The 15,516-nt window shown below is 49.7% G+C and overlaps 1 protein-coding gene across 12 annotated transcripts in view; it reads left to right on the forward strand.

Moving 5' to 3' along the window:
• Positions 1-3,816, forward strand: part of COX5A (cytochrome c oxidase subunit 5A) — a 36,481-nt gene extending 32,665 nt beyond the window's left edge. For all 12 annotated transcript variants that reach the window (XM_063638749.1, XM_063638751.1, XM_063638759.1 and 9 more), the window contains 2 exons: positions 318-440; positions 3,649-3,816. In XM_063638749.1, coding sequence (XP_063494819.1) covers positions 318-431 — 114 coding nt within the window. In that variant the 3' untranslated portion in view covers positions 432-440; positions 3,649-3,816. The remainder of the gene's footprint in view (positions 1-317; positions 441-3,648) is intronic.
• The last annotated feature ends 11,700 nt before the right edge of the window (positions 3,817-15,516 follow it).

Consider the following 15,516-nt stretch of genomic DNA (forward strand, 5'->3'; position numbering starts at 1 on the left):
TGCCTCAGCCTCCCGAGTAGCTGAGATTACAGGCATGTGCCACTACACCTGGCTGATTTTTGTATTTTTAGTAGAGACGGGGTTTCACCATGTTGGCCAGGCTGGTCTCAAACTCCTGACCTCAAGTGATCAGCCCGCCTCGGCCTCCCAAAGTGCTCGGATTACAGGTGTGAGCCACCCTGCCCAGCTGATCACCTGTATTATTCTGTCCTACTTGCCTCTGCATAAGTAATTAAAGACATTTTTAAGTTCATTTCATGAATTAATAGACATGGCTTTTGACAAGAGTTAAATGTGAATATTCTCTTTGCCATCAGGACAAAGCAGGACCTCATAAGGAAATCTACCCCTATGTCATCCAGGAACTTAGACCAACTTTAAATGAACTGGGAATCTCCACTCCGGAGGAACTGGGCCTTGACAAAGTGTAAACCCCATGGGTAAGCGACAAACCACTGAAGAAGGCAGGAAAACAATCCAGAGAGGTGTGGGTGGATGACATTTCAGTGTGCTGTAGTAAGACCTTTCAGTGTTCTTGTTAGAGGTAATGGCCGTGAGCATGAAGAGATTTTGAGAATACCAGTAATGGTAAATTTAAAGAACTGAAATGATTTCTAGTTGTTATCATTATTTTCTTTTCTTCTCTTTTCTTTCTTTCTTTTTTTTTTTTTTTTTTGAGACAGAGTCTTAATCTGTTGCCCAGGCTGGAGTGCAGTGGTGCAATCTAGGCTCACTGCAGCCTCCGCCTCCCGGATTCAAGCCTCAGCCTCCCAGGTAGCTGGGACTACAGGCCACATGCCACCACGACTGGCTAATTTGTGTATTTTTAGTAGAGACGGGGTTTCATCATGTTAGCCATGGTCTCAAACCCCTGACCTCATGATCCGCCTGCCTTGGCCTCCCAGAGTGCTGGGATTACAGGCTTGAGCCACTGCGCCTGGCATCATTATTTTCTTATTATTTTCTTACTAGTATAAAGGCAAATAAAAGCCATCTTAATTAAAGAAAAATCTTTATAAAATATTTTAGGCATAAACAGTAGCACAGATGATAATATAGTGAGTCTGTGTACACATATCCAGATTTTCAGATACTTTTATTGTTGTCACATTTGCTTTGGTGTGTTTTAAAGTATTTCTGTTTGGGCTGGGCACAGTGGCTCATGCCTGTAATCCCAGCATTTTGGGAGGCAGAGGTGGGTGGATCACAAGGTCAGGAGTTCAAGAGCAGCATGGTGAAACCTTGTTTCTACTAAAAATACAAAAATTAGCTGTGTGTGGTGGCACGTGCCTGTAGTCCCAGCTACTCGGGAGGCCGAGGTGGGAGAATCACTTCAACCTGGGAGGCAGAGGTTGCAGTGAGCCGAGACTGTGTCACTGTACTCCAGCCTGGGTGACAGACTGAGACTCTGTCTCAAAAAAAAAAAAAAAAAACACAAAAGAAGAAGACTCAGAACTTGGCTGGCAACAATGGTTCATGCCTGTAAGCTCAGCACTTTGGGAGGCTAAGGTGGGAGGATTGCTTGAGTTCAGTAGTTTGAGACCAGCCTGAGCAACATAGTGAGACCCTGTCTCTGTTAGTTAATTAAATACATACATACATACAAACAAAAATATTCAGAATTCAAGGAATTTTTATATTCAGTCTTCCTGTTGAGAAACTGAACAGAAAATGCCAAAAACTTTGTAATCTACTTTTAAGATTTTTTTTTTTTTTTTTTTTTTTTTTGAGACGGAGTCTCACTCTGTCACCCAGGCCGGAGTGCAGTGGCATGATCTCAGCTCACTGAACCTCCGCCTCCCGGGTTCAAGCTGATTCTTGTACCTCAGTCTCCTAAGTAGCTGAGATTACAGGCATGCACCACCATGCCCGGCTAATTTTTGTATTTTTAGTAGAGATGGGGTTTCACCATGTTGGCCAGGCTGGTCTTGAACTCCTGCCTTCAGGTGACCCACCCGCCTCAGCCTCCCAAAGTGCTGGGATTACAGTCATGAGCCACCGCCCCCAGGTGGGATCTCGTTTTAAAGCTTGCTTTAAAGGAGTGATCTTTTTGTTTGTTTTTGTTTAATTTATTTATTTTTAATTTTGTTATAGAGACAGGGTCTCACTATGTTGCCCAGGCTGTTCTTGAGCTCCTGGGCTCAAGTGATCCTTCCACTTTGGCCTTCCAAATTATTTGAGTTTCAGGTGTGAGCCAAAAGCAATGGTCTTTTCATTTTATCTTTGTCCACCCCCTCACCAGCACAGCCTCCCTGAAGTAGCTCATCTTTATAATACATGCAATGGTTTTAACTTCTGTGAGTACTTAAAACTAGTTGTTCAGAATGGAAATTTTCCTAGTTATACTTTTGAAGCTCTTGTTTGTTTTTTGTTGTTGTTTTGAGACGGAGTCTCGCTGTTGCCCAGGCTGGAGTGCAATGGCACCACCTCTGCTCACTGTAACCTCTGCCTCTCGGATTCAAACAATTCTCATGCCTCAGCCTCCCTAGTAGCTGGGATTACAAGTGTCCACCACCATGCCCAGTTCATTTTTGTATTTTTAGTAGAGACCAGGTTTTGCCATGTTGGCCAGGCTGGTCTCGAACTCCTGACCTCAGCCTCCCAAAGTGCTGGGATTACAGGTGTGAGTCACTGCGTCTGGCCCTGTGATTCATATTCTTTTTTTTGAGACGGAGTCTGGCTCTGTCGCCCAGGCTGGAGTGCAGTGCCGCGATCTCGGCTCACTGCAAGCTCTGCTTTCCAGGTTCACGCTGTTCATCTGCCTCAGCCTCCCAAGTAGCTGGGACTACAGGCACCCACCACCATGCCTGGCTAATTTTTTGTATTTTTAGTAGAGACGGGGTTTCACCATGTTAGCCGAGATGGTCTCAATCTCCTGACTTCGTGATCTGCCCGCCTTGGCCTCCCAAAGTGCTGGGATTACAGGCATGAGCCACCACGCCCAGCCCTGTGGTTCATATTCTATAATGGACTCCTAAAAGATTGTTTTAGTTTTCATTTTATCAAGTATTATTCCAAGGGGTCCAGAAGATCTTTTTGATGTAGGATGTATTCTAGCTATACTAACTTTTTTCTTTTTCTTTTCTTTTTTTTTTTTTTTTTGTTTGTTTGTTTGAGACAGAGTCTTGCTCTGTCATCCATGTTGGAGTGTAATGAAGTGATCTCGGCCCACTCCAACCTCCGCCTCCCGGTTGAAGAGATCCTTGTGCCTTAGCCTCCTGAGTAGCTGGGACTGCAGGCGTGGGCCACCACACCAGGCTAATTTTTTGTATTTTAGTGGAGACGGGGTTTCACCGTGTTGCCCAGAGTGGTCTCAAACTTCTATGCTCAGGCAATCCACTCGCCTCGGCTTCCCAAAGTGCTAGTGTTACAGGCATGAGCCACCGTGTCCAGCCCAAAAAAAATTTTTTTTGTTAAATGGCAACTACTGAACACTTTTCTGATTGGGAAGGAAGTACCAGTGTATAAACAACAAAAAAGCCAGAAAGCTAGTCCCTTGTGAGTTGACAGTAGGCAGGATTAAGTAAGAGCAGTAAAGGGTACAGAGAGACAGTGATTTCCCTGGTTGTAGCACTAATGGTTTTTTTAAAAAGATTTCTACCTTTTCTTTATTCTTTCCCAGCTAATTCTTTGTGTTTTCTCTTACAGATGGGCTTCCCCAAGGATTTATTGACATTGCTACTTGAGTGTGAACAGTTACCTGGAAATACTGATGATAACATATTACCTTATTTGAACAAGTTTTCCTTTATTGAGTACCAAGCCATGTAATGGTAACTTGGACTTTAATAAAAGGGAAATGAGTTTGAACTGAAATTAGGTATTTGTTTCATGTGTTTGCATTAATAAGCAGAAAATTAAGTGCTGTATTAGTTTCATGGTTTTGCTGCCCTGTTACATGCTGAGAGAACTGTGTTAATTCTCTGGAAACCATCTGACATGAAAAGCAGCTTCATATGTTTGGGTGCCCTAGCTTGTAAATTAGCTGAAGGCTAGAAGTCATTTATATAGAATTTTCTTGTTGACACCCTAGGCTTAGGGGACTGTGGGATAGATCAAATTGTGTACCTTCCAAAACAGGTTTTAATGATGTTTAAAAGTGGTCACTGAGATAGTCTTGAGGATGTGCTATGCAGTAGCCAAGCCCTCTTATGGTGTGTTCCTCTCTTAGTGCCCCTTTCCTTCCCTACCTGTTCTTCCCTTGCAGTGGCGTATTAGCCTTGGACATTAAAACATTTGCTTTGTAAATTTGGAGGCATTCTGATTAAACAGCTGAGTAAAACAAATCCTGCTTGTGTGAGAAGTACCATAATACTAGAACCAGCTGCTGGATAAAGAGGTTCTAGATCTGGGTGACTTCTAGTACAGCCAGTGCAGACTGCAGTATCAGGGAAATCGGATTAATATTAGCTTGAAATTTAGATGTCTTCTTTCCTAGAGCCATGTAAGGGATTGTTACTAAAATCAGTTTTGGTGAAGTTCTAATACTAGTGAAACCTTTTATAAAGGCTGATCCCCTACCAGAAAATCCCCTGTCCAGTTTTTAAGACGTAGAAATGTGAAATAAACTAAAATGGCACATATTTTTAATGTATAGTTGGTAGGCCATGGTTCTTAGGTTTGATCCCATTGTGGGCCAGCGCTTTCCTCCTCACTGTCGTAAAAATGGTCTCTGTTCCTCATGTCATGGGAGGAGCAGAGGAAGGAACATAGAGTCACAGTTATCTATGAGGGTGAGATAAATGCTGGGATGGTCTTCATGCTACAAAAATTTGTCAAACACCTACTGTCTTTTTTTTTTTTTTTTTTTTTTTGAGACGGAGTCTCGCTCTGTCACCCAGGCTGGAGTGCAGTGGCGCGATCTCGGCTCACTGCAAGCTCCGCCTCCCGGGTTCACGCCATTCTCCTGCCTCAGCCTCTCCGAGTAGCTGGGACTACAGGCGCCCGCCACCACGCCCGGCTAATTTTTTTGTATTTTTAGTAGAGACGGGGTTTCACCGTGGTCTCGATCCCCTGACCTGGTGATCCGCCCGCCTCGGCCTCCCAAAGTGCTGGGATTACAAGCGTGAGCCACCGCGCCCGGCCTAACACCTACTGTCTTAACAAACATGCCAGGCACTGAAGGTAAAGCAGTGAACAGGAGAGACAGTGATATTGGAACCTGGAGACACTGGAGATAGGGATAAAAGTTAGGCACAGTGTGGTTATAACTTAATGGGGATTTTGAATTAGGGTAGTAGACATAGGAATGGAAAGGGATGAATTTTGAGAATCACATTATTGAGGTGTAGTTGATAACTAATTCGATGAGGGGAAATGAGAACTCTGGGAAGGCCATTTTTGAGATTTGAGTGGTGATGCCATTCATACAGGAGTCAGCAAAAGGAGGACCTTGGTGCAGAGTGGAGAAATTGCTACATTTGATTCTGGATCTGTTAAATTTCAGGCATCCGTGGGCTAGTTACGACAAGAGCTCTGAAAAGAGACTGAGACTAGAGAAAAGAATTTAAGGTTTGAAACAGCAAAAAGTAAGACTTCCAAGGAGGCTGTTTGGAGGCAGATGTGAACTAGGCAGATGTGAACTAGGTTGAAGGCCGAAATTGTGGGAGCAGGTACATTTAGAGGGAAAGAAGAGAGCAACTTTAGTAAGGTATAACTTACATGCAGCCAAGTATGCAAATCTTAAAGTATGTAGCTTGAGCTTTTACATGTGTATACCTGTGAAATGCTGAATGGAGGACTTTTAAGAGCCATTTTTGTCAGGATTAAATGACACTAAGTGAAGCTAGTAAGCATATACAGATGCTCAGCAAAAAATTTTTTTTTTTTTTAAGACAGAGTCTCACTCTGTTGCCCAGGTTGGAGTGCAGTGGCACGATTTCGGCTCACTACAACCTCCCCCTCCCGGGTTCAAGCGATTCTTGTGCCTCAGCCTCCCAAGTAGCTGGGATTACAGGCATGCACCACCATGCCCTGCTAATTTTTGTAATTTTAGTAGAGATGGGGTTTCACCATGTTGGCCAGGCTGGTCTCGAACTCCTGACCTCAGGTGATCCGCCTGCCTTGGCCTCCCAAAGTGTTGGGATTACAGGCATGAGCCATCGTGCCTGGCCAGATGCTCAAGAAATTTTAATTTCTTGGCCATGTTTTTGTGGGCGGTTGAGGCCAAATTGCAGGAGGCGAAGGAGTGATCTTAGGCAATGAGGGTGATTTGAAAGATGGTGAGGGTTGAGGCATTAGCTTTTCTTTTACAAGCAGAAGATATATTTGTAGCTGGATAGAACTAGTAGATGGAAAGTGATTCTTGTTGCCTTTGCTTTTTTTTTTTTTTTTTTTTAAACGTGTTTTTGTTTTGTTTTGAGATGGTCTTGCTCTGACACAGGCTGGAGTGCAGTGATGTGATCATGGCTCACTGTAGTCTCGACTTCCCGGGCTCCAACAATCCTTCCATCTGAGCCTCTAGAGTAGCTGGGACCACAGGCGTGCACCACCACACGTGGCTAATTTTTGTGGTTTTGGTCTCATGTTGCCCAGGCTGGTGTCAAATTCCTGAGTTCAAGCTCTCTGCCTGCCCTGGCTTCCCAGAGTGCTAGGATTACAGGCGTGAGCCACCACAGCCGGCCTCCTTTGTATCTTAGGTAAGGTTGAAATTTCAACATTTTATTTTATCTGATTCACTCATCTATATCCTTAGAAGGAAATGGGTACTCTGGTAAGGTTTTTTTTGTTTGTTTGTTTTTCTGAGACGGAGTCTTGCTCTGTCGCCCAGGCTGGAGTCCAGTGGCACAATCTTGGCTCACTGCAACCTCTGCCTCCCAGGTTCAAGCGATTCTCCTTCCTCAGCCTCCTGAGTAGCTGGGATTACAGGATGTGCCACTACACCTGGCTAATTTATTGTAGCTTTAGTAGAGATAGGGTTTCACCATGTTGGCTGGACTGGTCTTGAACTCCTAGCCTGAAGTGATCCGCCCACCTCACCCTCCAAAGTGCTGGGATTACAAGCATGAGCTACTGTGCCTGGCCTGCTCTAGGAATTTTTACTTTTTTTTTTTTTTTTATTAATTTTTTTTTGCATACAAAAACAATAAACATTTTCTAAAAGTACATACAAACAAAAAGATGCGTATCAAACATATTAGGAAGGTTGCACATGGGAAGTCGGGGAATAGAAATGGGGGTGGGAGTTAAAATAAATGAGAGGGACTTTATATGGATCAGTGATAATAACTCAATCCTCTATTTGACAAAGAAGAGGGAGAAGGAAGAGGAAGAAAAAGAAAGTGGGATAAAGGATCAGAAAGGGAGGAAAATAGAAAAAATTAGAGTATGACTCCAGGGTAGACCTGTTTTGTTGTCACTGAGTTGGTTGGTTGGTTTGTCTGTTGTATTCTTCATGTTTCGCCAAGTTGGCCAGACTGGTCTTGAACTCCTAGCCCGAAGTGATCAACCCGCCTCGCCCCCCAGAGTGCCGGGACCACAGGCGTGAGCCACCACGTCCAGCCCCCACATTGCTTCTGGCCTCCGTGGTAGACCTCCCAGACGGAGCGGCCAGGCAGAGGAGCTCCTCACTTCTACCCAGACACGGGGCGGCCGGGCAGAGGGGCTCCTCACTTCCCAGACGGGGCGGCCAGGCAGAGACGCTCCTCACTTCTTCCCAGACGATAGGTGGCCGGGCAGAGGCGCTCCTCACTTCCCAGACGATGGGTGGTCGGGCAGAGGCGCTCCTCACTTCCCAGACGATGGGCGGCCAGGCAGAGGCGCTCCTCACTTTCCAGACGATGGGTGGCCGGGCAGAGGCGCTCCTCACCTCCCAGACGATGGGTGGCCGGGCAGAGGCGCTCCTCACCTCCCAGACGATGGGTGGCCGGGCAGAGGCGCTCCTCACCTCCCAGACGGGGCGGCCGGGCAGAGGCGCTCCTCACTTCTTCCCGGACGGGGCGGCCGGGCAGAGGCGCTCCTCACTTCTTCCCGACGGGGCGGCCGGGCAGAGGCGCTCCTCACTTCCTCCCGGACGGGGCGGCCGGGCAGTGGCGCTCCTCACTTCCTCCCGGACGGGGCGGCCGGGCAGAGGCGCTCCTCACCTCCCAGACGGGGCGGCCGGGCAGAGGCGCTCCTCACTTCCCAGACGATGGGTGGCCGGGCAGAGGCGCTCCTCACTTCCCAGACGGGGTGGCTGGGCAGAGGCGCTCCTCACTTCCCAGACGGGGCGGCCGGGCAGAGGCGCTCCTCACCTCCCAGACGGTGGGTGGCCGGGCAGAGGCGCTCCTCACTTCCCAGACGATGGGCGGCCGGGCAGAGGCGCTCCTCACTTCCCAGACGGTGGGTGGCCGGGCAGAGGCGCTCCTCACTTCCCAGACGGTGGGTGGCCGGGCAGAGGCGCTCCTCACTTCCCAGACGGTGGGTGGCCGGGCAGAGGCGCTCCTCACTTCCCAGACGGGGCGGCCGGGCAGAGGCGCTCCTCACTTCCCAGACGGTGGGTGGCCGGGCAGAGGCGCTCCTCACTTCCCAGACGGGGCGGCCGGGCAGAGGCGCTCCTCACTTCCCAGACGGTGGGTGGCCAGGCAGAGGCGCTCCTCACTTCCCAGACGATGGGTGGCCGGGCAGAGGCGCTCCTCACTTCTTCCCAGATGGGGCGGCCGGGCAGAGGCACTCCTCACTTCTTCCCGGATGGGGCGCCTGGGCAGAGGCGCTCCTCATTTCTTCCCGGACGGGGCGGCCGGGCAGAGGCGCTCCTCACTTCCGAGACGGGGCGGCCGGGCAGAGGCGCTCCTCACTTCTTCCCGGACGGGGCGGCCAGGCAGAGGCGCTCCTCACTTCTTCCCGGACAGGGCGGCCGGGCAGAGGCGCTCCTCACTTCCCAGACGGGGCGGCCGGGCAGAGGCGCTCCTCACTTCTTCCCGGACGGGGCGGCCGGGCAGAGGCGCTCCTCACTTCTTCCCGGACGGGGCGGCCGGGCAGAGGCGCTCCTCACTTCTTCCCGGACGGGGCGGCCGGGCAGAGGCGCTCCTCACTTCCCAGACGGGGTGGCCGGGCAGAGGCGCTCCTCACCTCCCAGACGGTGGGTGGCCGGGCAGAGGCGCTCCTCACCTCCCAGACGGTGGGTGGCCGGGCAGAGGCGCTCCTCACCTCCCAGACGGTGGGTGGCCGGGCAGAGGCGCTCCTCACCTCCCAGACGGTGGGTGGCCGGGCCGAGGCGCTCCTCACTTCCCAGACGGTGGGTGGCCGGGCCGAGGCGCTCCTCACTTCCCAGACGGTGGGTGGCCGGGCAGAGGCGCTCCTCACTTCCCAGACGGTGGGTGGCCGGGCAGAGGCGCTCCTCACTTCCCAGACGGGGCGGCCGGGCAGAGGCGCTCCTCACTTCCCAGACGGTGGGTGGCCGGGCAGAGGCGCTCCTCACTTCCCAGACGGTGGGTGGCCGGGCAGAGGCGCTCCTCACTTCCCAGACGGTGGGTGGCCGGGCAGTGGCGCTCCTCACTTCCCAGACGGGGCGGCCGGGCAGAGGAGCCCCTCACCTCCCAGACGGGGCGGCCGGGCAGAGGCGCCCCTCACCTCCCAGACGGGGCGGCCGGGCAGAGGCGCCCCTCACCTCCCAGACGGGGCGGCCGGGCAGAGGCGTTCCCCACCTTCCAGATGGGGCGGCGGCCGGGCAGGGGTTGCAATCCCAGCACCCTGGCAGGCCAAGGCAGGCGGCCGGGGGGTAGAGGCTGCCGCGAGGCCAGACCACGCCACCGCACTCCAGCCCGGGCAACACCGAGCACTGGGTGAGCGAGACTCCGTCTGTAGTCCCAGTACCTCGGGAGGCTGAGGCGGGCAGAGCACTCGGCGTCAGGAGCCGGCGACCAGCGTGGCCAAGATGGCGAATGCGTGCCTGCATCCAAAGGAGAAACGGCAGGCAGCGGTGGCGCGCGCTGGCAGTCCCAGGCAGTCCGCGGTGCGGGCAGCAGCAAGCCGAGTAGATTGCAGCCTGGGCCAGAGAGGGAAAGAAAGAAAGAAAGAAAGAAAGAAAGAAAGAGAGAGAGAGAGAGAGAGAGGGGGAGGGAGGGAGGGAGGAAGGGAGGAAGGAAAGCTTTTTTTTTTTTTTGAGAAGGAAGGAAGGAAGGAAGGAAGGAAAGCTTTTTTTTTTTTTTTTTTTGAGACAGGATCTTGCTCTGTCACCCAGGCTGGAGTACAGTGGTGCGACATCAGTTACTGCAACCTCTGCCTCCTGGGCTCAGGCAATCCTCCTATCTCAGCCTCTGAGGAGCTGGTACTACAGATGCAAGCTACCACACCCAGCTAATTTTTGTATTTTTTTGTAGACCATGTTGCCCAGGCTGTTACGGGTTTTTTGTTTTTTGTTTTTTTTGAGACAATTTTGCTCTGTTGCCCAGGCTAGAGTACAGTGGCATAATCTCAGCTCACTGCAAGCTCTGCCTCCCAGGTTCACGCCATTCTCCTGCCTCAGCCTCCCGAGTAGCTGGGACTACAGGTGCCTGCCACCACGCCTGGCATATTTTTTGTATTTTTAGTAGAGATGGGGTTTCACCGTGTTAGCCAGGATGGTCTCAATCTCCTGACCTCGTGATCCACCCGCCTCGGCCTCCCAAAGTGCTGGGATTACAGGCGTGAGCCACTGTGCCCGGCCTGGTATGTTTTTAAATGGTTGAAAAATCAGTGAAAAATATTTCAGCCAGGCGCGGTGGCTCACACCTGTAATCCCAGCACTTTGAGAGGCCAACGCGGGTGGATCACGAGGTCAGGAGTTCGAGACCAGCCTGGCCAATATGGTGAAACCACGTCTCTACTAAAAATACAAAAATTAGCTGGGCATGGTGGCACGCACCTGTAGTCCCAGCTACTCGGGAAGCTGAAGCAGAAGAATTGTTCGAACCCGAGATGTGGAGGTTGCAGTGAGCCGAGATCGTGCCACTATACTCCAGGCTGGGCAACAGAGCAAGACTCCGACTCAAAAAAAAAAATTTCATAATATATAAAAACTGTATGAAATTCAGAATATGGGCCAGGCACGGTGGCTCAGGCCTGTAATCCCAGCACTTTGGGAGGCCGAGGTGGGTGGATCACAAGGTAGGAGATCAAGACCATCCTGGCTAACACGGTGAAACCCCGTCTCTACTAAAAACATAAAAAATTAGCCGGGCGTGGTGGCTGGCGCCTGTGGTCCCCACTACTCGGGAGGCTGAGGCAGGAGAATGGCATAAACCTGGGAGGCGGAGGTTGCAGTGAGCCGAGATCGTGCCACTGCACTCCAGCCTGGGTGACAGAGTGAGACTGTCTCAAAAAAAAAAAAAAAAAATTCGAATATGGTGTCCATAAATAAGGTTTTATTGGAACACAGTCACACTCCCTCGTTCATTTACATATTATCTGTGGCTTCTTTTTTTGCTTTTTAGTAAATTATGGTAAGATCATACATAAAACTTATCATCTGGACTTTTTTGAGACAGAGTCTTGCTCTGTTGTCCAGGCTGGAGTGCAGTGGCGCGATCTCAGCTCACTGCAACCTCTGCCTCCGGAGTTCACGCCATTCTCCTGCCTCAGCCTCCCAAGTAGCTGGGACCACAGGCATCAGCCACCACGCCCGGCTAATTTTTTGTATTTTTAGTAGAGATGGGGTTTCACCATGTTAGCCAGGATGGTCTCGATCTCCTGACCTCGTGATCCGCCCACCTGGGCCTCCCAAAGTGCTGGGATTACAGGCGTGAGCCACCGCGCCTGGCCTCATCTTGACCATTTTTGAGTTTACAGTTCAGTGGCATTAGGTACATTCACATTGTGCTTTATCTATAGCTGCTTTTGCATTAAAATGACATAGTGAGTAGTTGGACCAGAGAGTACTAACTATTTGCCTGTTTACAGAAAGTTTGCCCACCTTTAATCTAAAATAATAGAAATAATTTTCACAAGAAGCAAACTTACAAAAATCACAAGGCATGTTACTAGGAGCCAAAAGTGACTAGATAAATTCAATCTACTGGTGAATTTGTCTCATCAAACTTTCTTCACACACACACCCATTAGGCAAATTGAATCAACTCCTTTGTTGTGCTGGAAAAAGTAGGTACATCTTGGCCAGGCGCAGTGGCTCACGCCTGTAATCCCAGCACTTGTGGAGGCTGAGGTGAGTGGATCACCTGAGGTCAAGACCAGCTGGCCAACACGGTGAAACGCTGTCTCTACTAAAAATACAAAAAATTTACTGGGTGTGGTGGCGAGTGCCTGTAATCCCAGCGAGAGGCTAAGGCAGAAGAATCGCTTGAACCTGGGAGGCGGAGGTTGCAGTGAGCCAAGATCATGCCATTTGCACTCCAGCCTGGGTAACGAGTGAAATTCCATCTCAAAAAAAAAAAAAGTAGATACATCTTTTAGCTTGATGAATCCTAGCTCTACCTAAAGAAGTAGATGGGCCAGGTGCAGTGACTTATGCCTGTAATCCCAGCACTTTGGGAGGCTGGGACGGGCGGATCATGAGGTCAGGAGTTCAAGACCAGCCTTTCCAACATGGTGAAACCCCATCTCTACAAAAATTAGCTGGGCATGGTGGTGCACGCCTGTTGTCCCAGCCACTCAGGAGGCTGAGGCAGGAGAATTGTTTGAACCCGGGAGGCCGAGGTTGCAGTGAGCCGAGATCGTGCCACTGCACTCTAGCCTGGCAACAGATCGAGACTTTCTCAAACAAAAGAAGTAGATGGTAAATATGAGGATCCTTCCACAGCTTGGCTTGGATGGACAGGGCTTCTACCCTAACAGGATGGGGTCTCTAGCCTTTTTCGTTCCTACAGTTTGTTTTAATAAATTTCAAAGCAGGCCGGGCACAGTGGCTCATGCCTGTAATCCCAGCACTTTGGGAGGCCAAGGCAGGCGGATCACAAAGTCAGGAGATCGAGACCATCCTGGCTAACACAGTAAAACCCATCTCTACTAAAAATACAAAAAATTAGCCGGGCGAGGTGGCGGGCGCCGGTAGTCCCAGCTACTTGGGAGGCTGAGGCAGGAGAATGGTGTGAACCCGGGAGGCAGAGCTTGCAGTGAGCCGAGATCGTGCCACTGCACTCCAGCCTGGGCGACAGAGCCAGACTCCATCTCAGAAAAAAATAAAAGAGGCCGGGCGCGGTGGCTCACGCTTGTAATCCCAGCACTTTGGGAGGCCGAGGCGGGCGGATCACGAGGTCAGGAGATCGAGACCAAGGTGAAACCCCGTCTCTACTAAAAATACAAAAAATTAGCCGGGCGTGGTGGCGGACGCCTGTAGTCCCAGCTACTCGGAGAGGCTGAGGCAGGAGAATGGCGTGAACCCAGGAGGCGGAGCTTGCAGTGAGCCGAGATCGCGCCATTACACTCCAGCCTGGGTGAAAGAGCGAGACTCCGTCTCAAAAAAAAAAAAAAAAAAAAAAGAAATTTCAAAGCAATTAATAGTTTGTCACATTTGTTTATATGTTATATACAGATATATACGTATATATCTGTATATATATACATATACAGATATATACGTATATATATACAGATATATACGTATATATCTGTATATATATACATATACAGATATATATGTATATCTGTAGATACACACGTCACTTCACCCCTGAATACTAAAGCAAAAATCTGAGAAAAAGGACTTTTGCTTCCTACATAAACACAATTCTGTTCTATTTCAAGAAGTTTAGCATCAGGCTGGGCGCAGTGGGTCATGCCTGTAACTCTGGCACTTTGGGAGGCTGAGGTGGATGGATCACCTGAGGTCAGGAGTTCGAGACCAGGCTGACCAACATTGAGACACCCCATCTCTATTAAAACTACAAAAACTGGCTGGGCGTGGTGGCTCATGCCTGTAATCCCAGCTACTCGGGAGGCTGAGGCAGGAGAATCACTTGAACCCAGAAGGCGGAGGTTGCAGTGAGCCAAGACTGGGCCATTGTACTCCAGCAACAAGAGTGAAACTCCGTCTCAAAAAAAAAAAGTTTAGCATCAAATACATACAGTTCATATTTCTGAAGAGTCCAGGCCAGTTGTAGAATGTCCTGTAATCTGCCTGTGTCTGTTTCCTAATTATTCAAATCCAGCTAAACATTTTTGGCAAAAATACCATGTGAAATTCCAATTGTATCCCCTCAGGAGGGACATGATGTCAGTTTGTCCTCGTGTCTTTTTATTACATACACCTACCAGCTGATGGAAGGCAGCATAATGTAGCAGTAAGATGAGAAAATGGGGTTTGGATTCAGACTTGTGTATAAATCCCAGTCTACTGTATAACAGCCATATGACTGTTTATACGTTGCCAACACTTCGTTTCGTTTCCTTATCTGAAAATGGGAGCCACCTCACAAGGATATAACAAGAATGAAAGGTTACCAGATTATGTCCTATGTGTTATAATCATTTTTTTGGTTGTGCTTGGGAAAATGGCTTAAGCCTAGTCATTCTCTCCCAAGTTTTGCTAACTATCACTTCAGTTTTTCCTGGCTGTTTGTTTAACTGGATGCCAGAGAGCTCGTCCTTAGCAGCAGAGTCTATTAGTCTATAGTCACATTTTGCAGTAACATTGTTTAGTTTGCCATTTTGCTGCATTGGAGAAGTTTGGTTGAATGCCAAGTGAGATGACTGTGCTTGGCTTGGCCTTTGTCTTAAATGGGTTTAGTGTTTAGTGTTTAGTAGGTGTTTAGTGTGTTGCTGTAAAGGGATACCTGAAGCTGGGTAATTTTTTTTTTTTTTTTTTTTTTTGAGACGGCGTCTCGCTCTGTCGCCCAGGCTGGAGTGCAGTGGCGTGATCTCGGCTCACTGCAACCTCCGCCTCCTGGGTTCAAGCGATTCTCCTGCCTCAGCATCCCAAGTAGCTGAGACTACAGGCGCCCGCCACCACGCTCAGCTGATTTTTATACTTTTAATAGAGACGGGGTTTCACCATGTTGGCCAGGATGGTCTCAATCTCTTGACCTTGTGATCCACCCGCCTCGACCTCCCAAAGTGCTGGGATTACAGGCGTGAGCCACTGCGTCCGGCCTGGGGCTGGGTAATTTTTAAAGTAAAGGGGCTCATGCCTGTAATCCCAGTGCCTTGGGAGGCCAAGGCAGGAGGATTACTTGAGGCCAGGAGTTCGAGACCAGCCTGGGCCACACAGTGAGACCCGCCCCCCCCCATCTCTACAAAAAAAATTTAAAAACTAGCTAGGTACAGTGGTATGTACCTATAGTCCCAGCTACTCAGAAAGGTGAGATGGGATGATTGCTTGGGCCCAGGAGTTCAAGGATACGGTGAGCTATGATCACAGTGCTGCACTCCAGCTTGGGCAAGACCCCATCTTTTTTTTTTTTTTTTTTTTTGAGACGGAGTCTCGCTCTGTCGCCCAGGCTGGAGTGCAGTGGCGCAATCTCGGCTCACTGCAAGCTTCGCCTCCTGGGTTCACGCCATTCTCCTGCCTCAGCCTCTCCGAGTAGCTGGGACTACAGGCGCCCGCCACCATGCCCGGCTAATTTTTTTTTTTTTGTATTTTTATTAGAGACGGGGTTTCACTGTGGT

This window comes from Symphalangus syndactylus, chromosome 5 (assembly GCF_028878055.3).
Source record: "Symphalangus syndactylus isolate Jambi chromosome 5, NHGRI_mSymSyn1-v2.1_pri, whole genome shotgun sequence".
Lineage (NCBI taxonomy): Eukaryota > Metazoa > Chordata > Mammalia > Primates > Hylobatidae > Symphalangus > Symphalangus syndactylus.